The sequence below is a fragment of the Rhinolophus sinicus genome, linkage group LG09 (genome assembly GCF_036562045.2).
Source record: "Rhinolophus sinicus isolate RSC01 linkage group LG09, ASM3656204v1, whole genome shotgun sequence".
Lineage (NCBI taxonomy): Eukaryota > Metazoa > Chordata > Mammalia > Chiroptera > Rhinolophidae > Rhinolophus > Rhinolophus sinicus.
In genome coordinates this window covers 15,779,321-15,804,318 of record NC_133758.1, presented here as the reverse complement: position 1 = coordinate 15,804,318, position 24,998 = coordinate 15,779,321, and the positions used below count along the sequence as shown (strand labels likewise).

Genomic DNA, 24,998 nt, shown 5'->3' with positions numbered 1-24,998 from the left:
TACATATGTAATCCGTCTTGCCTATGAGCATCTACAGACCTCGCACCCATCAGAATGCCCAAATAATTACAAGGGGTAGCAGGGTTAGAACATGGAGACTTTACATATCATCAGAAACCAATTTCCAATGACACAGAGTTAGTATACATTTTAGATTGCCTGTGTTTGTCTTTTTATTTTTTTGGTTTCCTACTTTTGGTAATTCTGCTACCTGTAAGTAGGGCAAGAAAACAAAAGGAAGAAATTAAATTCCAGCTAATATTTTAAGTCTATACCAACAATTGTGAAGAAAGATGGGTGAAGTTTGAATTTAGATTATTCATACTTTCCTAAAACTCTATTTAGATGACTGGAATTGATTATACAGCTTTTGACTAATTTCTCTTTTCGCCAATATTATTTGAGTTAAGAAACATGCAGTGTGGCAAGACCAGCAAACTTGGGAGCATTGTGACTTTGAAGTCACACACTTTTCTAAGTCTCAGTATAACAGATATAATCATTCCTACCTCAACTACTTTTCAAAATTATACTATAGACTTAAAGAGGTAAAGTGAATGTGCTTTTGGAAAATAAGCTTTTTACAAGATATTAATATTGTTTTCCAATTAGTAGCCAACACCCAATACAAACGCAATTTTGATATTTTATAGCCTCTTCAAATATTACAAAGGTCATGGAAATTCATGTGATATTAGAGGACATGTACTCATTAGAGAAAAGGAGTCTCCATTTTCATCTCACGTCATGCACTAAAAATTGCTTCACATATTTAATATGTATCAGAGGATCTTGTTAAATCATCAGGGATCTAGTTACAATTTTAATCCAATATGCCAGGGTAGGATTTGAGATTCTGCATTTCCAACATGCTCCAGGTACTGCCAATGGTTTTCCTGGTCCATGGGTCATGCTTTGAGTACTTTGAGCAGCGCAGTACTAAACCACTAAGGTTGTCTCTCAATTTGTTATTTAGTAAACAACATAGTCTCTTAAAATCAAACAATTTGCAGGCCACTTGCAATACTTAAGACAGTCTTAATTTTTTCCTCTCTTGTGGTTTTGCATGAGAAAGCTTTAAAAACAATTTTTTTACTAAGAAAATTAATTTCTATAAAACTCTAGAAATCCTTGCACAAGTACAAATGATGTATAATGATAGCAATGACTATTTAGCCCATGAAATTAAGCAATTTATACTATAAAATACTGTACTATTACACAACATATATGTCACAAAATATATGTAAAATGTAGTTCATTGTTACTAGCATAAAAATAAACACAATCTAATGTTCATCAATAAAAGATTGATTAAACAAATTATGCTATGTTCATGCTACTTTTATTTTATATATACACACATATCACAGAGATAGGCCAATAGAATTAATTTATTTCAAAGATGATTTTGCAAAATGCTATAAAAAGAATGGTCTATTCAACAAATAGTACTGTGACAACTGGATATTCATATGAAAAAAAGAAAACTGATCCTAACCTCACCTTATAGTAAAGAAAAATTCCATGTAGATTATGAATAAAACTGGGGATCCAAAAGGCTTTCAAAAGACCATATAGAAGAACATCTTAATGAACTTGGAATAGAGAAGGATTTTTAAACATAGAACTCAAAACAGGATCAACCACAAAGGGAAAGTTTGAATAGACAAAAATTTTAAATTTTTTGTCATCAAATACACATGAGTACGGCAGCCTCAGAATATTGGTAACACAAATGACTAATAAAGGCACTAATATATCCAGAATACATAGGAAACATCTATAAATCAATAGGACATGAACCCCAGTAGAAAAATTAGAACTTCACAGAAAAGATGAGTAGAGCACACAAGGATCAAAACAGCACAGAAGGCAAACGGAAAACTGGCCCACAGCTGGGACTGATTCAAAATTGCTCCAGTGAGGAGGGAAAAAACAAGAAAGCGCAGTCAGACTGAGAACATTACTGGGAAATAATGAGAAAGAGCTTGGGATGCTTTGCGGAGGCAGACTGGCTTTGAATATTCATAAAATATTCATAAATTGATTTAAAAAATAAAAATTTCATTAAAATGTTAAAGGCAAGTATTCAGAATGCTCTCATTGTGTCCTATGATGACCCAGAGCTCTGGGACCAAAGGGAAATAAGTGTCTTTAGAAGGACAGCAGACTGGGGACACAGTGGGTAGATATTATGCTCTCCAAAATACGAAGCTCAGGAACTTTCCCTGTCTATTCCATGAGAATACTACCAAAAAAGTCACTGACGATACACAGAAATCCAAAATAGGTTTCAAGATGGAAGAAAAGTGTTTCTAGAAGCACTCTTGAAAACACAGGGCTTTCAGACTTGCCTGTCTGCATTAGTATACTGGTCAGTGACTAAAGGAAGTTACAGGAAATCTCTTAGGGATTGTTCAATAAATGTGAAACCTAGTCATCCATTTAAGGTCTTTGAGTATGAGAATCTTCCTCAGTAAGCTGCCATTTGAGATCCCTTTATTCTCTGTTATGTGCCTTTCAGTTAAAGCACTCAGTCTTAATAAAGAGGTAGTAAAGCAAAATAGCAGAAAGAAAATATAACAAAGGCCAGGCGGACAAGAGGCCAAGCCCTTCTAACAAATGTCTGTAGCTAGGATTCATACTATGCCTCCCAATGCCTCAATATAAAGTAAATGTTGAAATTAAAATAGAATAAAAAAAACTTCCACTTTCAGGAAGATGCATTTTTGCCTATTATTCCCATGAGTACAACCAAAAATCTGAAGATTATACATAAACAAACACAAGAAGACTCTGGAAAGTGGAGAGGAAAAGGCAGACTAGCTTGGGACCTCGGAATCCAGGGAACAACACAACAGTGAGTGCCTGGGTTTTCTTTTTGCCTCATATTTCCCACACTTGGAGCTGAAAAAATCCAAAGCCTGGAAAAGCCACTGGGAGCAGACAACAAACGTCAAACAAAAAGAGAGGAAAATCTTGGCCCTACCCTTCTGAGGAAGGGAATGGAAGATCCCCTCTCAATTCACCCCTGTGGGAGAGTAAACAGAGTACCATTTCTGGTCTTCTTCCTGCTAGATTACTTAGCGCTCAAGAAAGGAGGTCGAGCCTATCTTTAACTTGCAGACATGTGAAAACAAATGCCTTTGCCTTTCACTGGTAATGTGGAATGATCATAGACAAATTTGGTTGAGGAAAAGGGAGTTCATGGAGAACTCTTTCCATCCATTCATCAGGATACCTTCAAATCTATCTTTGGGTTACGAACACCAGAGAGTAGCATTACTGAGCCGTGCCACACTGCCTTCTCCTTCTTACATTTGCTATGCCTTTGGCATCGTGCTATCCTTTCTTAAAGGGCTTTCTGAGGTACAGCTTTTTTGGTTACCGTAAGGATTCAGTTGAAGACATTCTTTGTGGTTTTCTTTATGAGCATATCCTGGAAAATTTTCTCTCTGGCCTCATAGACATATTAAAAAGAACTGGACTTCTCCCAAAGAATGGGTTGGTTATAGTCGTGAACATTGTGAGTCACAAAACTAATCTTAAGTTCCTCTTTCGGTTGCCTGCTAAAAAATTTAAAATAGAGTCAGGGTCTCCTGTGAGCAGGTGTATAGCACCTCATGGAACGCAGTGTGTGGGCCAACCTCATTACTTACCTGTTCTCGCATCTCCTTTGCCTCCTCATCCGATGTATTCCCAGTTTCATGAATCATGTATAGGTTATGGAGTTTTTATAAACAGTCTTTGATTTTCTTAGAACTCGGTGTGCAGAAATACATAATTATAAAGGGTATGGATAGCATGAGGATGGCCATATTGACCCAATCCCGGAATACAGCTCTTGTAAGTCTTCGTAAAGTGCATTTATTGCCAGGGATTAATGCATTATGATATTTATAGGAATGAAAATTCCAGAAGAAATAAAAAGAGCTAGGTACCGAGATACAGGAAAGCAGTGAAAGTGGCAGCTGAAGCTATGCTGTTGTCCTAAGATGCTACTACTTCTGTGCACGTTACACATCACCCAGCACTGGGACTATGAATAACCCTATATGGAATCGCCACTTGAGAGAGAAGATAATGAGATTGGTCATACCCTAGAGCTTCTTTGAAACTATAAAAGAATCTTATAAAAGAGTCTACTGGGGATCAGACTGCCTGCTGTTTTGGATCTAATGTCTACTGCACCTTTATGGTAGCCATCACTGAATGTGACTCCCCAGTGGAAGAGAGGGAAACTGAGGATCACAGCCACAAAAATAGAAGAGGACAGGTTTACCTTTCCCAGGCCAGACCAAGCTGAAAGAACAAGCTAAAAGGTAGGTGCAGCTCTACAAAACTCAGGAATATGTATTACTTTTGCCTGTCAAAAATGTTCCCCATTGTTATTTTCAGTGATGGCACTAAGTGGGGGGCTTTTGAGAGCCATCCAAACTACCACAGGTAAATGTACAATTTAAGTAAGAACAATGTGCTTTGACCTACAACCTCAGCTTCCAGATATCCTTTCTTCCCATAAGGGATTTGTCATCTTTAAGGAGCTCCTATATGTAGATGGAGGAGCCAACCCACTACTTATCTTACAAACCTCAAGTGTGTTTCCCCAAAGGACAACTATAAAATGGGCCTGTCTGTTTGTCACAGGGCAGAGGGATAAGTCGGAAGCTTGCCTTATGCTCATAGTCACATGGGACTGAGGATACCTGTCTGAGAGAAGGTCTCAAGAGGTCTCCAGAAATAAAAGGCAAAATTTCTTCTATAGCAGAATGAGCACAAGCTATGCTATGACAGCAACTTCTGAGAAGCTGAGTAGTCTTGACAAGTCACTTAACCAATTTGAAGCACTGTTCCCTCCCTGAAAGGTCGATGGAAGGATTACATTAAATAAGGTACCTAGGGTTACTGTACAAACTGAAAGTCACAACACATGTGTCAGTAGTGATGGAAGTAGAAATATGGAGTCAACCTTGTTTTTAGGAGAAGATGCTTCTGCCAAATCTCTTAACCCTCATTTGTGAGGATTAGCTTAATATATTATAATGATATACACATAGCTATATACAAGAAAAAACCTGTCATTTTCTTCTGAGTTATAAAAGGTGAAGAGATTTTTTTTTTAACATTAGAAATGTTACCCTCAGAGAATTTTTTTAACATCAGAAATGTCAAATTGGAACACATTGAATTTTTTCATCAAAATGATAGAATGCAATTCAAGTCATGGTGACTGTCAAACCAACATCTACATCTAAGGGAAATTAAATAACCCACAGCCCCCAGGGAAGCAGCCCCAAGCTATTCCTTGAGTAAGAAGAGGACTTCCAAAGGACTGGGGTTGGGTGCCGGCCAAAAGCTGGTGGTGACAATGTAGAGATTGATCCACCTGCTCAGTACAGAAAATAGTATTAGGCCAATTTTTATAGTATTAGGCAAACTCTTTCCTCTGGAATTTGAAAGGAAAACACAGAGAATATAAACCAGCTGGTGAAACATGGGGGAGGGAAGGGAATGTTAAGGAATCATACAGGAAGAACAAGAGAAGAGTGAAACTGTACGTGTCCATGACTGAATGGGAGCAACAAAATAATCTGGTTCCTAAAAACCACATTAGGTGCCAAAGGGTGGTCTTCCTGTCTTCTCATGAGACACATCCTCTTTATGGCCATATTTCTCCAATCTTAACCTAACAAATCACCTTTATTTGTGGTAGCTTAACCAAGTCTCTATTGCTTTAACCAAAAGACTCTGATTCATATGGATTTCATTTTCTAGCCTCTTCGCAAGTGAATATTTCTACACACTTCTACACACTTAGGAAGTAGATTCGCAAACCTTTTTGCATACGTAGCATTGGATTTGAGTTGCAGCAGCTTGTTTTCCAAAGACAGCTTTCTTTCTAGCAGTGTTCTCTTTTCCTAGGAAAAAATAAGACAATTTTTGCTTTTCTCTTTCTCTTTCTCTTTGTCTTTCTTTCTCTTTCTCTCTCTCTCTCTATCTCTGTGTATGTATGGTGATGCATTCTTGCAAACTGTTCACAAAAGATGCTTCTTGTAATACCAGAAATATGTCTTGAGTGAAAGAGGTAACTTCATGTGGAGATGTGACAACCCATCCCAATGAAGCCTGGTTAGACATTCCTCTGTACGGTTTTCAAGTATCTCAATGTCAACTCAAGACTAGCTGTCTTTACTCTCCTCACCTGCCTGGAAACCTTTCGCTCCTCCTCCAACCCCTTGCTGAAAAAGAGCCTGCTCAGTAACGCTTCTCCTGCCTCTCTCCATCTCACTCCAGCTGCAAACCGCCTGCTCAGTTCTCCCTAGGCACTGGCTCTCCCACCATGACACACACTTCTCCGTGAGACTGCCTTGTTGGTATCCAAGGCACCACTGCTTTTCTTGACTGCTACTTATTCACATGACATCTGTCAGAAAATAGAGAAATACCGAGGGTGCCAAAAAAATGTATACACATTTTAAGCAAGGAAAAAAAATGTATTAAAATTGTAATACAATGAATGACGCTAGTATTCATTTGATGAACGCCATCTTTTGAGTGAACGTCATACTACACATGGCTACCATAATTCAATTCAACTTCGAAAAGTAATACATAGATAACATCTCTTAAAATATGTACTTTTTTTTGGCATCCCCGGTAGTAGTAAATGCATCTGTAGTGAAGGCTCAAAGCCACAATTGATAAAATCTTCCTAATTAGTATATAAGAGAAATTATGATATTAAGAACATGTAAAGAAATGCCTTTAATGTCATTATTAAGCCAAACTCTTTCCATCCAAAAGGCAAACAGACAAGTCCATGAAAAAACAAGCTGGGATGATCGTGTCCTTTTTTATATCTGAAGGTCAGAGATTTTTTTTTTTGATTTTTTTTTTTTACATTGCTGTTTAAAATCACTCCTGCTGCAGCATTTATATGGGTGAAATACAAAGCAGTGTTGAACAGCAAAAACCTCTGAATGACTTTGGACATGGAATGACCTGGTTTTGAAACTTTCTGGCTGCCAAAGCTTTAACCTCTCTGGGCCTTATTACTGGTAATAAAAATTAACCAAAACTCAGAAATCCAAACAATATACAGCATGACCACATGTCAATATACAGCATGACCACATGTCATTAAAGTCATAATGGGTCACTGTTTAATAATCTGACTCGGATAATTTTTCTCTTGGAGAATTTCTCTGTGTTTGACTTTTATTATTTAATACTTGATTAGAGCCCTGACCCTGAAGCTGAGTGTTCATGTATAGATTTCTACCTGGCAGAAAAAAATAACCCCAAAGATTATGGATGAATTGCCTTAAAGAATATTAACCAGCTACGTATCTAACCTAGTAATCCTATCGTATGTATATTCCTTTTTTTTCAAAATGCCTATAAATAGCAGTTTCTCAAAATATTTTATTTTAACCAGTTTTACCATCTTATTGGTTGCCTCATTAATTGATGAGTTGAATAAAACATCTGACGTGTTTCTATATTTTATTCTTATATTTGTATGAGTCATGTTTTTGTCTTTTTGAACATCTCTAAAATGGGGACAATACTCCCTATATTGAAAGTTGGGATGATTGAAGATAATATAAGTGAAAGGCCTACGTGCTTCTCTGGAACATATTAGGACCTTGGTATATAATAATTTGAAGATATCAAACACTTCATATCTTATGTGCTATGTTATTTTTAAAATTTATACTAACTTTTTCCTGTAGCATTTTTGTCACATAGAGAAATTGATCTGGGTGTAGCCCTAGTTCGAATTATTTCTGAGGGATCAACGATATGCCTTGTAAGCTGATACTAATTGTATCATCAAAGAAGCACAGCACTGTTAATATATTTTGAATTTGTAGGGAGGAAAATGGTGTTTCACAAACACTCTTCTTAATGGACTTACTCTTGATGAATGGATCTTCATATGCAGGGCTTAAGGAGACCAGACAGGTGGACATGTCACTGTTCTGCCTTGGCCACGTCTCTATCATCTAGCTTAGGGTCTTAATGCTTCCTCTTTGACAACACAGAAAATCACACTATACCAGCCAGTACTTCTCAGGGACAGTGCCTTCCGGAAAGGAAAAGGCGTTCACAGCGCCACCTAGTGGACAATCTACTCTTCCCAAATCACACCTCTGCGGAGCTGAAGCATTCCCCTATTCTACTGATCAGAATGGAGCAGATAGATACCAATTTAAATCACTGCCAAATGTTAAAATCGAAACGACATAGGAACCAAGGATGTCATTTTTATCCAGCGTCAGAGAAGATAGGAATGTAATGAAAAGGACTGGAAATTGGTAACTGGAGGACTGTGGAATAGTTCCTTGCTCTCATTGTCCTCATTTATAAAATGATGAGGAACAACGAGGTGGTCTCAGAAGCACCTTTGAGCTCTAAAATTCTAATAGAGCTAAATCAATGACACTAGAAAACAAATATGATGCAACAGAATTGCACTGCTAGCAAAAGGAACATATGCCATATTAAAATGCTCTTACTGGGCGTTTTTGCTGGCTTATCACTGTGTTTATAGAATTCATTCTCACTGCATTCTTGATTAAAGTGGAACAGATGGTGAAGGTTTTAAGTAATGTGTTCATTACCAGACCTCATACCACTAATGGCTATTTACTGGAGCAGTGGCTTGTTCAAGTGAGTAGAAAATGAATCCTTCTCCAGGGGGCACCCACTACCAGGGCGGTATTTTATCAACCTTTGTTGTGGATATTCATTTCTAATTTGCATTTCCTTGTTGTACTCAAGCCTTTCTCCTATTAATACAACAAAAGCCTCAGTACCCCCTTCCTTCATTCCAATACCCACTCCCCACCTGAAAAACCCTTCCTCACAGTCTATATTCTCAGTCTCTCCTTAAACCAAGATGATGTTGCCCAGCTTTACTTATAGTTGTATTTATTTGCTTGTTTGTTTTACACGTGTAAAGTATCTTTAAACTAAACCTGTTAAAAAATAAAACAATTCCTGCGCATTGCCCGTCCACTGCATTCCCACCTTGCACTGCCTCCTAGACATTCCTACAGGCTCCACCTTAGATGTTATTAAACTAGAGTATTCTGGAAGGTTACTGCAAGGCCTGGTTGAACCATGGGCATCTTGTCCACTCACTCTGTCACAGAGTCCTAGAGACAGCCCACTGTTATGGGTCAGTATCAAGAAGCCATCACTTCTCAAAAATGTCTGCAAGTATCTGAGCCACTTAACGTTTTTCTGGGGTATATCCCCTACATTCAGTAGGGGTGTCAGCATCTCTAAGGACCCCCAGGAGAAAGAATGGAGATCTGGAAAGTACCTTGAATCCCACGCAACCCAGATATACTACACTGTAATCTCCACAAAGAGAATTTATCTGTCTGGTTCATTCACAAATAGGTATCTAGCCTCTAGCTCTGCCTGGTACCTGAGAGGTGCTCAAACATTTGTTGAATAAATAGTCAAGTGACTATACCCCAGAATTCTGAGGTGAACTCACATCTGGTACAGATTTCCTGGAGTTTCTAGAAAATACAAATTGTATTCCATTGTTCTTTGTTAATTTTCAGGGACTGACAGCTGGCCACTAAACCTGACCCAGTGGTGCTGGGTTCAAGGTGATTGTAAGTCTAAATTCAAATGTGATAATAGTTAATCAAGTTGTTTGGTTAAACAACCCTATTTGCATTCCAGAATTGTCTTTCATTCTGAAATGCTAGCATTCTCTGTGCTACTGTAGTTTGTTAAACTATATATATATGATAAATATTTTAATGCTACAAAGTATTCATCCAAATGTTACAATTTGTCCAAAACATCACAATTATAAACTGTCATACTTGGACAAACCAGCTCCTTGAGAACATTCTAGGACAGTGATTTTGGCTTAAGTATAATACTCAGTAAACCACTGTGTGTTGGCACAGCACAGATGTAGCTGTATATTATTATTACTAGGTTCAGTTAAGTTTAGGCTTATTTAATTTTCATGATTTCCTCACAGGACCTTAATTAAGATTACAAATTCAGCCAAATACATAGTGTTATAAATTAAATTCTTGGGATATATTTAAAATCTAATCAAAGTTCCTTTGGCAAGAAATGTGACTATTGAAATGTGATGCTTCTGAAGTGACATTTCGAAAATGGCATCAACTCAGGCAGACTCATTAATAAGGCTGAGAAGAACAGAGGCAAATCAAGGAATTAATAAATATAAAAATTTATTAGAAAATATTTACTAGAAATCAGTCTATATTCTTATCTACCCCCAATTTAGTTTCCGAGTTGCCAATTTTCTATTAGTTTGTTTTGCTACTAAAAAAAGTATATTTGAAAAAAAAAAAAAAAAAAACCCAAAACATTATATCTCGGTTTGTCTGAATTCTAAATTTTAAGGCATGCATAACTAAATTTCGGTGCTCACTTTTTGTATATATTTGGAGTGCCAACTACTTAAAAGAATAGAGCAAGAAACTTTTAAGTTTCTTTTTGTTCTATTATTACTTTCCCTGGATTCTCTCTTTTGACATTTCCAATTTCCACAGAATGTCTTTTCCAAATGTGAACTATGTCTGTCCTAGTGCAGCTATAGGTTTTTACAAACCTAATGGGGACGTGGGTGGCCAAAGTGGACCCTTGGCTGACTCGAATACGTAAAAACACTAAGATTACAGGGATCCTCTATATTGTTACTCGTAAAAGGTAGGCTGTGTGATCGTTTCTGTTGTTTCCATTCACAGCCTCTCCTGGTTCCTCTTTCTAACTCATACGTTTACTAGGAGAAAGTGACAGATAGTGATGACTGCAGTATTTATAAAGAGGTAAATTACTGACAGTAACGAAGAAACTAACATCACTGTATGCTTCCTAAAGAGTTAGGAGCTGCACAGAGTACTTCTAACTCATGTTATCTTATTTCTTTTAGTGTTACTTTTTTAATTCTGGGAAGAAATCCCTTTAATTCTCCAGGCACTTACCTTTTCCATTCTCTGTACAAGGTTCTCCAAAGCTGTGATTTGATTATGTTTTTCTTCAAGCTTTTCAGCAACTTGATTCAGATTTTCAACCTGTTGTTTCAATTTCTGCTCTTTTTCAAGTTTGGTAACCTGTGGTCAGAAAAACAGTTGTCAGACTATTGATTTATTAAATCTATACAGACATTATCTCCTGTTCCAAAAAACCAAAAAAATCGAATAATTCATACATGGTTAGACTTCCGTTTTGAATTCAGTATTTCTTTCAAAAGAAACCTGATGGACGACAACAACGCCAAAACAATGGAGAATAAATAATATGTAAATATTGTTCCCAAAATGTTCACATTTGTTACCATAAACCATACTACGTGAACTGGTATCAGAAAGAGACACTCATTTAAGAAAAGCAACATTTTTGACTTTTTGTCCACCAAATGTATCTAGAACAAACATAAAATCTTATCTGTTCAAGTCAAAAATGTTTTATTTTTAATGAGAAAGTGTCATAAAAGCAGAATAATGATCCTACTGTGTCAGGGCAGGTAGCTGTCCCTGGAGGGTAGTCTTCAAGGGGCCGCCCAAAGGCCACCCTTGGGTGTGTCGCAGCTGACTTCTAACTGACACACCCACACACATTTTCATGTGTATTTAATAGAACTTGAGATTTTATGGTTGAAAAACAAAATGTCTGGCTTCCCTTGAAAACATAAGGTAGGCATTCCTACCAGCCAACTCCAGCCTGGGGCTGAGTCCCTTGGCAGGGACATGGGCACGCCAGTCCCTGCAGGGCCACCACTTACACAGGGCACTAGGGTCCACACAAGCCTCACTTCACAGATCCAAACATCCCACCCCAGCATGGACGAGTATCCCGGTTTTGAGGTTTGGCAAACACACACACATCCACACTCACATATTTATTTTTCCTTTTCCAGTCCTACAATATATTCTTCAGATAAAGTTTTATTGGTCCTAGACTATATACTTCAGACTTAAAGAGAAACAACAAACATATATGTGGGTGTGTATGATATATACACATATATACGTATTTATGTTTTTTTATATTTTCAATTTATATTTTTGCGTATATATGAAATATGTAACATTTGTATATTTCAAAATATATACGTACACATACACACACGTTTTTGTTTGTTTAATCTGAAAAGTGTATTCTAGGACCCAAACCATTCTGAAACCATTTATCTAGCCCAACTCGTTCATTGTAGAGACCAGGAAATCAAAACCCAAAGAGGTAGAATGACTCAACCTGGGTTAGCCAGGTAGTCAAAGGCAGAACCATGAGCTCCATCACTGGCACTGTCTCCTGGGACAGCCCTGACTTCTAGGCAGGGAGGCACAGTCTCCCAGAAGCCTGTGCTCTGCAGGGCTCTGGGCAAGAGTAGCAAGACAGCAGCTTGGCAAGCTCTGGGTACCCTGCTAAGCAGGGGTTGGGGTTGATCCACACAGAACATGGGCACCCTGCCTTCCCAGGGCTTGCCAAGTCACGTGGCCACTGCTTGTTTCACATCTAACTCCGCCAAAACGAGGGATATGAATGACTGGGGGTCGGTTCTCCAATAGACAAGCTGCTAGCTGAGTACCTGGAGTAAGTGTTTACTGTCCTCATGCTTATTTCTGACTTCTTCAGACTGTGTTTGATAGATTTCAAATACTCTCTGGGCCGTGTTTCTCAGGGCCGCTGCCCCCGCTTCTCTGGAGGCTTCCAGCTAGGGGGGAAAAAAAAAAGAAAGAAAGAAAAGGTCACTGTGCATGTTTTGACATTTACAGTAAAAAGAGTTCAGGGCAGAACAGTTTGATGGGCAATTAAAAACAAAGAAGCTGTAGTTGTACCCCTTGCTCCTTGTAGACAAGAGACAGGAGAAAAGATGCTGTTATCTGGTAAAATGAAAAATGAGAAACCCCTATGTAGTGGGACTGTCATATAGGCAGATTTGCCCTGGCCAGGCCAAACCAGAGCTCCACGCACCTCAGTGCCCTGAGTTTATAGACTGAACCCTTCAAAGAATTCCATGGTGCCCTATCAGCGTGTACACTCATTTGCAAGCATTTTATCATCAGTGTCCGCGATGGTGCTACTAAATGATGTCTCTTCCTGAAATAGCACTGAGACACAATTGGAATTGTAAAGGCAATAAAGATAAAGTGTCATGAATCCTTCAAGGATTTCACCTAAAGAAATAATCAAGGATGGCTGAAAAGATTTACCTACCAAGATATTCCATTGCAGGACTGTATATATAATGAGTAAAAAATGGAAAATAGGAAGTATCCAACAACAGATTCATGAAACAAAAGAGTAAGGCATTTGACTGTGACTGCTCTAATTAATATTTATTAAATATGTAAAAACTAAAAATTTATTGTAGTAAGAACACTTAACATGAGACCAACCCTCTTAACAGTTTTTCAAGCATACAATACAGTATTAACTACAAGTACAATGTCATACAGCAGACCCCCAGAACTTATTTATCTTGCACAACTGAAGATTTTTACCCATTGAACTTTTGTAAGATCTTTTTAATAATACAAGTAGGCCCCCAAATAAAACAGTGATATTTAATTGATGAAATGTCAAAATGCTCCTCTACGTATGTGAGCGTCCGTATAGGTCTGTGGTTGCGTGTGGCAGTTAGTTGTCTTCTTTCACAGATCCAGATATCTATCCTATGGGCTCAAAGGCTTGAAATACAAAATCAGAAATTCCTTCTATGGCCATACCTTGATTTTCAATACTTCATTCTCTTTGCTCATTTCTAAGAGCTGTAGGTCTTTTCCTTTTATCCTTTCCATGAGCAGATCCAGGCTGCAACAAGAGGGATCCATTTCAGAGTCAGCGCCATTCTGAATACTTCCACAGTGCTGAAATGAACAAACATTTAAGTCTCAGACCTGCCTTTTCCCTTCCTCTACAAACTCTGACAATAATTATCACTCTGTATTACATATATCAAGAAAGATTCAGGTAAGCACAAATAAAATGCATCTTTGGAATATCAGATATCAATGGGGACTTCAAAATGAAGCAGCTGGCCTCTATATTTGCTCAAATTTGAATAGATTCTTAAGAGATGTAGAAGTACATCTTTCATGTCTTTTACATTGCCTACAGTTTTAAATATACCATTAAGTCCTTCTTAGGAAATAAGTAATATCCACAAGTTCAGTGTTGTTTTTTTTAATGTAAGTTATAGACATAAATGCATTTTGGTCATATTGCATTAAACACTAATATAATCAGATCTAATAGTTACAGTACATAATATTCAATGTTCAGTACTGCTTTGTTGTAATCACCCTTTTAAATTTCTAATCAGAGATGTCAGAATTGAATGTTACTGCCAGTGTAATTCTGTGTAAACTCCAGCTCATTGAAAATACACTTAGAGCATAAAATCAATGTCACCTGGAATCAAGGAAATGTGGAAGTAGAAAGGAAATTTGAAACCATTTAACTCAACCACATTAATTTCCCAGACACGAGAACTGAGAGACAGAGCCCAAGTTTACATAGCAAGTGGGTGGGGGAGCTCAGGATATAGTCTCTTAGTTGTCCATCCTGTGCTCTTTCTGATCTTCCCAATTATTTCAAGACAGACCAAGGAGTGACTACACAATTACACTTACCCTACAACTATCACAACTTTTACTTATTAACCATCTATTATGGGCCAGGTAATCTTTTAGATGTTTTATACCCAGTTCCTTGTCAGGACACTAGTAGGCACTATGTCCATTCTACAGATGAGGAAATGGAAGGTGAGAAAGTTTAACTAACAAGCTCAAGGTTATACTTAAAACAACTGCCAGAATTAGGATTAGAATCAAAGTTTGTTTAACAGCAAAGTCTATGTCCTTTCCTGTACAATAGACAGAGTACATTTACAGAAATAACTAAAAGAAATTAGTGCATATAAATAATACAGTCATCATAATTCTGTCAAGGTTTTGTTTTTTTTCTATTTCAGGCCTTAGTGCATACTTCTTACTCTCCATAGACAGAGCAGGCATTATTTTCATTTTTTATTGGTTAAAGAATACTTGAGCAAAAGACTCTTGTAGAAGGTAGATTACCGGCTGTGGTAGATAGCTACAAAGGTCATAGGTCAGTGTTCTCAAACTTTAACATGCATAGGAATTACTTAACGATAGATGTGGTTAAAATGCTAATTCTGATTCAGAGTTCCAGGGTGCAGTTCTAGCTGCTGCATGTCTAACAAGCTCCCTGATGCAGCTGATGCTGCTGGGACTGTTGTGAGTAGCAGTATAACAGAGTGAAATGCTCAGTCTCTCCGACTCCACCTTGTTCAAGCCTGCTTTGTTTCCAGGGCCTTAGCTTCTTGCCTATGGACACGCTAATCATTAGAGGAATTCTACTTGCCGTTTCAGTGTTAGCCTCTTACCAGACAGTGCCTCTCCAGAGGACATGAGGGAAGTATGTACAGAAAATCATGGATGTTTATCAAAGATTCTGCAGAAACCTTGTGACCTGACTCACATCAACTAGAGTCCACAGACTAGGAACAAAGAAGTTTCACAATCTTCTCAGACCCCTGCTGGTGCCTAGATGTCTGTGGTTGTCAATCACCTCTTGCCCTTCCCATTGCCATAAAAGAAGCCTGAACTCTGTATTTTTTGAAGATGGATTTGAGGTACCACTAGGTCTCCTGTCTTCTCAGTTGGCGACTTCTCAAGCAATAAGTTTTTCCTTACTCCAAATTCTGACATTTTGAGTTTTGGCCTTTCGAAGCATCGGGCATACAGACTTTGGTTCTATAACAGTAGAGCCCTAGATCATTATGGATAAGTCCCTACAGCAATGCTGCCTAGATACTGAAGGGGGAGGAGCTGATTTTTGGTGCTCAGTTTGTCTGCTAACATTCTGTGGTTTGAGATGGCCAAGCAGACACACTGGCAACACAATTCATCTCCATTCGTAAGAAGCTACTCCTATCCAGGTCCCCCAAACCTCCCCATTGTTATTCCCAATGGTCAATGTTCAGTCTTCAACTTACTTGACCCATGGACACTGTCTGACACAGAGGCCCCTCCCCCCTTTCTAAAGCCCTTTTTCACGTGTCTTCAGTGACTCCATTCTCTCCTGTCTTTCCTCCTAATCCATGAGCCTGTCTTCTCAGGCTCCTGGGATGCTTTTTCCTCTTCTCCCAACATCTAAATGTTGGAAATCTCAGGACTTGGTGCTTAGATTTTCTCTCATTTCTATCCACACTCACATGCTTGGTGATCTCCTCCAGTTTCAGAAGTTAAAGTACCGTCCTTACTCCCCAAATCTCTATCCTGTAGCCTGGACCTTCTAGCCTAGATTCCTACTCTCAACTCCAGAATCAGATATCCAGCCGCCCAGGAGAAAACACCAGTTGGAGTTCTAGGAGGCAATCAATATAACCAAAACTGAATTTTTAATCTTTCCCATCAGTCACAAATATTAACCTTTTTTCCAGTTTCAGGACACGTAAAACAATTGGAGCTAGTTGTGTTAGTTTGGGGGCCTGAGGATGATTCAAGGAGACTGTGTCTATGCATCATACCTTCGGCTAGTGGACCTTGGCCATATTCAAGAGTGGATAAGACTGACACTGACAAGATGCACTTGGATTAGATAAAGTTTAATGTGACATAATCCAGACAAGGTTAAGTGCAGAGTGCTTAACTTTAAGAAAACAAGGCTGGTTGCAGAGGAAGGGGTGCCTTTAACCTTATCAGCTGTCTGATCACTTGGCCTAATGGCTTCAACTGTGTTTCCACTGGTGTGGCCCAGGTGAGCCTAAAAGTTTGTATCTTTGTCTATCATTGGGAAATGTTGCTGCCATGTATCTTGGCTGGGCCGATATCTTCCCATATACTTTAGAAAAGTAAGCCCAGTTTAAAATATTCAAGTAAGGTCTGGTCATTCCAATCCGATCCTACTAATGACATCTGTGGTTAAATATTTCATACATATGCCCATTAACATCTTTAGATAATGACAAAATATTTAATACTCATCGTTCAAAGCTTCCAAGAATAATTTAAGAATTATCAAAAAAGTTACTTAAATACAGTCTGTATGGCTTTATGTTTATTTACTGAAGAAATAAAAGTGGTACATTTTGATAAATTCATTACCTTTGCATCTAGTTTGTGCTTTATACTGTTATGTCCTGTTTCATCTTTAAACATTTGATTTCGGATCTTTTCCAGAGTAGTACGAATCTAGAAGAAAAAAAATATGTTGTTTTTTTTTAAGGCATTTAATGCCAAATACTTTTTTTTCTCTATACCAGCAGCAGTGCACTGAATTTATCTAGAAAATAGTACATATATATTGATCTCAGACTTAAATAATTACCATCAACCTAACTTGCATTTAGGCTAATATTATCTGGATTGCAGAAAATGAGCATTTGGTCTTTATAACTCTTTCTCAGTCAAACCTAAAATATAATCTAAATGAATATTATACTACAAAATAATTACTATTTAGCAATTAGTATCTAATTCTATTTAGTTCTATTTTTTCTATATAGTAATTTAGCACTAATTTACTATTTAGTAATTACTATAATACAATTACTGTTTAGTAATCACTACAAAATAATCACTATCTAGTAATTACTACAAAATAATTACTACCTAGTAATTACTAGAGAATACTTACTATTTAGTAATTACTATAGAATAATTACTAAGTGGAAATCATACAAATTTATGCATAAAATATAAGTCCCACGCCTTTGTGACCTACGGAATTACAAGACACTCTAAGATGAATCCATAGATCTGAATGTTACAAAGTACCCATGTCCAAATTTTTCCATCTGTTCTGAGAAACAGTTCATATGAATATATGTTTTTCTCAGCCATTATCATTGGGTTCTCATAGAATTTCAGGTTTTTAATGAAGGAATATGCTTACACGTAGTCATTGGCAATAGCAACCCTGAACTGTAAGAAGGAACAAGCGAAGGAGAGACAGGCACTCAGCAGGAAATGCAAACATCTACGAGGGAACACAGCACCAACTCATGAAACAACTGAGAAATGATATAAAACAGTTGGAAATGCAGTGGTGAATAGTGTGGGACAAATTAAGTCCTGACAGGTGTTTCAAACTCTCCTTGCCCATTATTCAATTTTACTGCAAGGGTCGGAACAGGGGTTCATATCCTCAAGAGAAAATGCTCAACATGTGTTTAAATGTCAGCTATCAAGATTATTTTTTGCCAAACCAGGTCTGCTCTTCCTCTCAGGTTCTACGGAGGGAGAAACCAAGTCCCCCCATCTATACTAGATTTTACTTTTAAAAAATCATACTAACGTGATGTGTGGCACCCACATACCGTTTTCACATATTCGGTTTCTTCAATAATGTGAGCGGATGTGGACTCATACAAGGCAGAATTATCTTCTGTCTTACCCCTTGGGGGCACTTCTGTGGTCACGGTTATTGTTGCCATCGTGAACTCTGTCTTTAGGAAAACACAAATCCGTTAGACAACACTAACTTTGATGATATGATTATAGGGTTTGTAAACTGCAAGAAGCTCTGTACTAGCATTCTAATCCAATACTGTACAGTAGAAAATATTATAAATGATTGACATCTATATATATCCATAAATCCAGGAATTAATTTAATGTAAAAATAACACCAGCTAAAACAATTATTGATTAGAAACTTAAAAATTATCTAAGGAAATATGGAAAATTTTTCTTTTTTTATCCCCCCCTCCCAGAAAATTTTTATTTTCATTCCACATTATATTAGACTGTAAAACCTCAAGAGTAAGGAGTATATCACTTTCACCTTTATATTCCAGCATATTGTAAGTGCTTAGTAAATTTCTGTGGAACTAAAATAATTATAATAAAATCATCTCTATATTACTTACATACATATATATACATGCATGTAGATCACTTTATAGTTAAGACAGATCTTTAATATATTGCATTTTATTTAACTCTCAATAGCCTATAAAGACCATTTACTGAAACTTATTTGTAATAGTAAAAGATTGGGAAAGTCCAAATGCCTCCAAAAAGTAGACTGGTTGAATAAACCACCTACTGCTATGGACTCTTCTTAAGGATGTATTGTTCAATGAAAACGCACAGTGCAGAAAGGGACATATTGTATCATAATTTCTATAAGAAGGGAGGGATGGATGGAAGGGGACAATCTGTGATTTATAGTTTTGACATTGAACAATGTAATTATTTTACCTAATTATAAAATAAAACTAAATTAAAATGAAAAAAATAAAATTCTCCAAAATAAGAAATAAATATCTGTATATCAAGTTGGTAGGATGTCCATACGAATTATTTGAAGTGAGTTTAAAACACACATCAGGAACTATTTATCCCAGTGTACTATGACAAAAATAATAGCAAAATCACCTTAAACTACACCTAGTAATAGTCTTGTTAACGGAAACATCGGTATTGCTATTTTGAAATTATTATATGTGTGTTAGCACACACGTGTCTGCACTCACCCAATGAATGCATGATAAAACCGAGAAGTCATTGTCTTAATGTCATTAAGAACAGGATTTTTAGCATAAGAGGAAAATATATACAAATTAGAACCAAAAATGTTGCATAAAAACCTTATAATCTGAACTAAAATTATGAGTGTAAAATAATGATTTGTTTTCCTTTAAAATGTATATTCTAGATCTATCCACTAAAAAATAGCAATTAATATTCTTAGTGTCTAGACTGTGGTCTCAGTATACCATTTTCTACTAAAAAGAAACCAGGCTTCTTGAGTGATTTAGATCTGGGACAGGAAATGTATAAAGCAAACCTGAGATATGTTATCATATCAGAAAGCAAAAAGGTAATCAAATACTACTTGAATAACACATAAAAACCAACCTGAAGAGAAATAACTGTAAGGGGCTGAAAACATATCGAAATTTATGATGATAGGAGAAAAAACCACCACCATCACCACCACCCCACCACCACCAATCCTCATGGTCTAACTCAATGGAGACAGGCCACCATTATACTAAATATTAGCCCTAAAAAGGGGTGAAGGGAACACCAACAAGCATTTGTGTTGCCTTTCCTGTATGAACTGTATTTCATGGTGATCAAATAGTTGATGAGGGAATTTTTTCAAAAGAATTCTTGCTAACAAACCCAAAGGGATTGATACAATTAGAAAACCTACAATTTTCAACCCCTTATGAAGTAATGGATCTAAGCAACAGTTTATCAATTGGTGCTAAAAACATTAGGTGAGAGCTTAATGAAGTATGTATTCACCTGAAGAACCCTACTAATCGGTCTTGACACACGTTAAAAAGCGACAACCAGATATTTTGTCCTCTGGATATGGTACAATCACAAGTAGAAAGCATCACCTATGAAATACGATTTTTTTTTTTTAAAGTAGGCTTGAATCTAATCAAGCCTGTATCTGAAAAAGAGGATGATGTTTAATGACTCTACAGGGTAAAGGTTGCAATCAGCCAAATCCAGATTTACGTGAAATTTTATGGGACAAATAACTAGCTCCTTCCACAAATTAATTATATGAAGAAAGATAGGAAGAAGAGAAGAAAAACTGCCATGAATTAAGTCTTAAGAGACACACGACCTAATGCAATACATGAATCTTCTTTGGCTCCTGATTCAAATAAACCAGCTATACAAAGACATTTTTGAGACAACTAGGGAAACATTAGCACTGCCTGGGTAATACATGAGGTGAAAGAATAACTGTAATTTTGCTAGGTATGATAGCGAAATCATGACATTCTTTAAATAAAGATCTTGTCTGTTAGTCATATATAGCGAATTATTTGCAGGTGAAATAGGATTGCATTTGGAATTGCTTTAAAATACTCTAATAAAGAGGAGCAATGGGGTGGGGTAAAGATGAAAGAAGTTTGGGCAAAATTCAGGGAATTGTGAAAATTGGGCAAGGGCACATGGGGTTCCTTACACTGCTCTACTTATTTTGTTTGGGTGTGAAATTTCCGTAAGAAGTAGTAGAGTTCAAATAATAAATAAAATAAAAAGCCTTGTGAGGGAGGACTATTAATCTCATTTTACTGATAAGGAAGTGAAGACTCCCACAGGTGATGTTTACTTACCCAAGATCACAGTAAAACTAACAGAGCTGAGACTGAAACCTGTGACTTTTGGACACCAGGTTCAAGGGTGTTTCCATCACATGAAGGCTGGCTTCTCTAGTGAGAAAAAACAACAGAAATATTTAAAATTTAGCAATGATCCATGGTGTTAAAACACACAAAGAATTTTCAAATTTACTGGCATCACTTTAAAACTAGATAGCTTCTGGGGATAACTAACTCAGAGTTTTGCATTTATCCTTTAATCTTCGATGAAGTTGAAAGAGTATGCCAAGAATTTTCCATTTTATTATAAATCCTCTTAGACAGCCACTACGGCTTCTATTGGTTTCGGATAAAGTTGATTTGGCAGCCACAGCTCTGCAAGTCTGTTTCTACAGAATGCCGAGTGGAAGTACTTCTGTTACTGGGTCTTCTGAAGTCTCTTCTGGATTAAGCTCTTGGTCCAAAACAACATTTAAACGCTCAGAGTAAAACAGCCATAGAGACAATCAGCAATGTGTTTGGAAACCAAAAGGGGGTGGTCAGGCTAGAGAGGTGGTCAGCAAACCATGGCCCAGGAGCCCAAGCTGGCTTCCTATCTGTTTGGACAGCCCATGATCTAAGAAGAATGGCTCTTAACATTCTTTTTAACTGTTCACATAAACAAATAAACAAACAAACAAACAAAACACCAAAAAAAAACCCCACAAAAAAACATTTCGTGACGCTTGAAAATTATATGAAGTTTAAGTTCAATTTCCATAAATGAATTTTTACTCTAACCATGGCCATTCATTTACGTAGCGTCTATGCTGCTTTGGCACTACAACAGCAGAGTTGAGTAGCTGTGACAGAGAAAACAAGTGGCAAGCAATGTCTAAAATATTTACTATCTGGTCCCTTACAGAAAAAGTTTGCTCTCCTGGGTTAGGGCGTGACGGGGGTCAGAGCAAAACCAGTGGGAAAGCAAGAAATCAATTTGGTCTGAGTTGGGTTTTGTTCTCCAGTTCAGTCCCCCTTAAGCTATGGTCCCATTTGATTGATTTACCTTCTTTTTTCTTTTTAGCATGTTACACATTGTGTAACTTAACAAACAATAAGAGGCATCTATCTCATCACAGGAAGTAATTACTCTTGAGGATGGATCCCACTGCATTCTCAGTCTTTCACAATTTGAAAATCTCATTGGGACTCTGTCGTACACCTGAAAATATCGGGCATGCCAAAAAAAAATTTATACACATGACTTGTGTTCGTCTTTTGTTATCAATATATATTGAGTATTACAAATTTAATACAGTTTTTTCCTTTCTTAAAATGTGTGTATATATTTTTTGGCACCCTCTGTATATCCTCTTTCGTGTCTTTTATTCTTAATATCAAGAAATGCTGCTCCTTAATCACTGCTGTTTCTCAAAACAGTCTAACCCCTCCACTCAGCAATGGGCCATCTTAAAGAAGTTCCATAAAATCTTAGCCTTGACTTACAAATCTGTAAAATAGGGGTGGTGACACCTAGAGTTGTAAAAAATGAGGGGTTTGGTTTGTTTTTTTAAATTCTTGGTGGCAGAAGGCACTCAGTGGACTGTAACTATTAATATTGTTGCTGTTATTATTTTATATTATTAATAACCACAGAAGATAAGCAGCCCATAGCAGAGTTCATGACTATCTGGTTGTAAAGTATATTCATACAAAATCACATTCCATTTCTCTTCTTGGTTCAGAAAACTTTTACAACCACAGTCCTTGATTTGTATAAAGAAACCCAAGGGGAACTTCAGCTAGCAAAGTCCAAATTGCCATATGGCATTACTATCCTGGGGAAAATCCATCTTAGCATTTTATTTCTGCCAGAAGTAGATTAGGCAGATAAATTTTTCAAAACAAAACACAATCAGTTAATTAAAGTGAGAAAAGAATTTTATTTGTTTTATACTAGAGTGGTTTGAAGACAGCTTACAAGTGGCATCACTCCAAGAGGTGTTATTTCCTAGTTCCGGGCTTTTCAAACAGGGCTCCCACGGGAATGGGAGGTGCTGAGCAGATAGGTCTTTGCCATCTCAGCTTGAACCAAAGCAGCTCTGTTTTATTCAGTCACACAGTGAATTTTTCCATGAGACTAAAAGTGAAGAAAGAATAGTCTACACATCAAAGGTTTGGAGCTAGACAACCTAGATTCATGGCTTGACTCTGCTACTTAGTGGCTGTGTGACCTTGGGCAAGTTCCTTAACCTCTCTGTGCCTCAGTTTCCTTATCAGTAAAATTCAGATATTAATATAAATTATAAATTAATTATTAATAAGACAAATAATAAACCACATGGAATTGTGAGTTAACATCTGTCAAGCACTTATAACAGTGCCTAGCACATGATAAATGATTTGCATATTTGTCAAATGAGTAAATAAAATCTGAAACCGTTCTCCATAATTACTGCTGACAAGCAGTCTGAGTGATAGAGACGAACCAGGTAATATTTTAAACAGTCTACAGATTGATTTGGGCTATAAAAGAAAATCTGCTTTGGGGGATTTTAAGACGAGCAAATCCATGGAATGGGTTCTTTCTTGAGAATGCATCAATAATTCATCAACGTGCCCAAATGATTATGCTAACATCTAAGGAATAGTTTACAGTTTACAAAGCAATTCTTACACATTACTGTGAATTGTGATAAACCAATACATCTCTGGGTACCCAGAATAACGTAGCTAAACCTACTTCTCTGTTTAATGACAGAAGAATGGCTGAACCATTATACAATAAACACATATAAGGCGCTGTTATGGGTTTATCCCCTCTCCCATTCATATGTTGAAGTCTTAACCCCCAATACCTCAAAATGTGACCTTATTTAGAAACAGGATCCCTACAGATTAGTTAAACGAGGCCGTACCTGAGTAGGGTAAACCCCAATTCTGTATGACTGGTGTCTTTATAAAAAGGGGAATTTTGGACACAGACATGCACATGGGGAGAACGCCATGTGCAGTAATCCAGGTGACCCCTCTACAAGCCAAGGAACGCCAAAGATTGCCAGGAAACCACCAGAAGCTAGAACGTGAGAAGCATGGAACAAATTATCCCTCAAAACCTTCAGAAGGAACCAACCATGCCAACACCTTGATCTTGGACTTCCAGCCTCCAGAACTGTGAGACAAGAAATGACTGTGTTGAAGCCACTCTGTGGTACTTTGTCGTAGCAGCCTTAGGATACTAATTATAGGCACTGTTTATATTCTAGAGGTTCTAACCAAGTTGTTTCCTTCCTTTACTTAACCCTGATTCATTCATTCATATATTAAATATTTATTGAAAACAGCTACCTTAGGAGTCGTGGCCACAGAAGTGAACCAGAGACCCTGCCTTCATGGGACTTGCAGTACAGAGAGAGAAAGACATAAACAAAACAATAAATATACAGGGAACCTAGTGAGAGGTGGTGACAAGTGTCATGAAGAAAAGCAGAGCAGGGTAACAGAATAACAGGAGGTGATGGGTGGTGAGAGGACAATCTGAAGAGGTGGCACTGAGGCAAAAGACTTGACTAACAGGAGCTGAGGCCCTGTGGCCATCTGGAAGAGGATTCCATGCAAAGGGGAAAGCAACAGCAGAGGCTGAGACTTGCTTACAGTAGGAACGCACTGTAGCCTACTTTTCTTTTTCTTTTAATGTAGGTAGCACGGATTTTCTTTTTTTTTTTTTTTAATAGTCTGGAACTTATGACCTCCAATTTGCCTAAGGAGCTGTCTCTTTAGCCACTTAAAGCAGGTCTCATCCTGGCTAGTAAGGCTCCCTTAGGGTGAAAGGAAAGGCAGGATATAGGGAAGTCTGGGACGCTGTAAGATGCAACAAGGCATATGCACCTGACTC

General features: G+C 37.4%; 1 protein-coding gene across 4 annotated transcripts in view; it reads right to left on the bottom strand.

Moving 5' to 3' along the window:
* The window catches only part of CCDC68 (coiled-coil domain containing 68), a 43,077-nt gene that overhangs the window by 9,729 nt on the left and 8,350 nt on the right, over nt 1-24,998 (bottom strand). For 2 of the 4 annotated variants that reach the window (XM_019722023.2, XM_074339944.1), the window contains exons 2-8: nt 21,140-21,235; nt 18,365-18,489; nt 17,151-17,237; nt 13,746-13,886; nt 12,605-12,730; nt 10,998-11,126; nt 5,839-5,921 (exon numbers count right to left, since the gene is read on the bottom strand). In XM_019722023.2, the coding sequence (XP_019577582.2) occupies nt 5,839-5,921; nt 10,998-11,126; nt 12,605-12,730; nt 13,746-13,886; nt 17,151-17,237; nt 18,365-18,481 (683 nt within the window). In that variant the 5' untranslated portion in view covers nt 18,482-18,489; nt 21,140-21,235. Of the gene's footprint in view, nt 1-5,838; nt 5,922-10,997; nt 11,127-12,604; nt 12,731-13,745; nt 13,887-17,150; nt 17,238-18,364; nt 18,494-21,139; nt 21,236-24,998 lie in introns of all 4 variants that reach the window. The other 2 variants (XM_019722016.2, XM_074339943.1) reach the window with 1 other exon arrangement.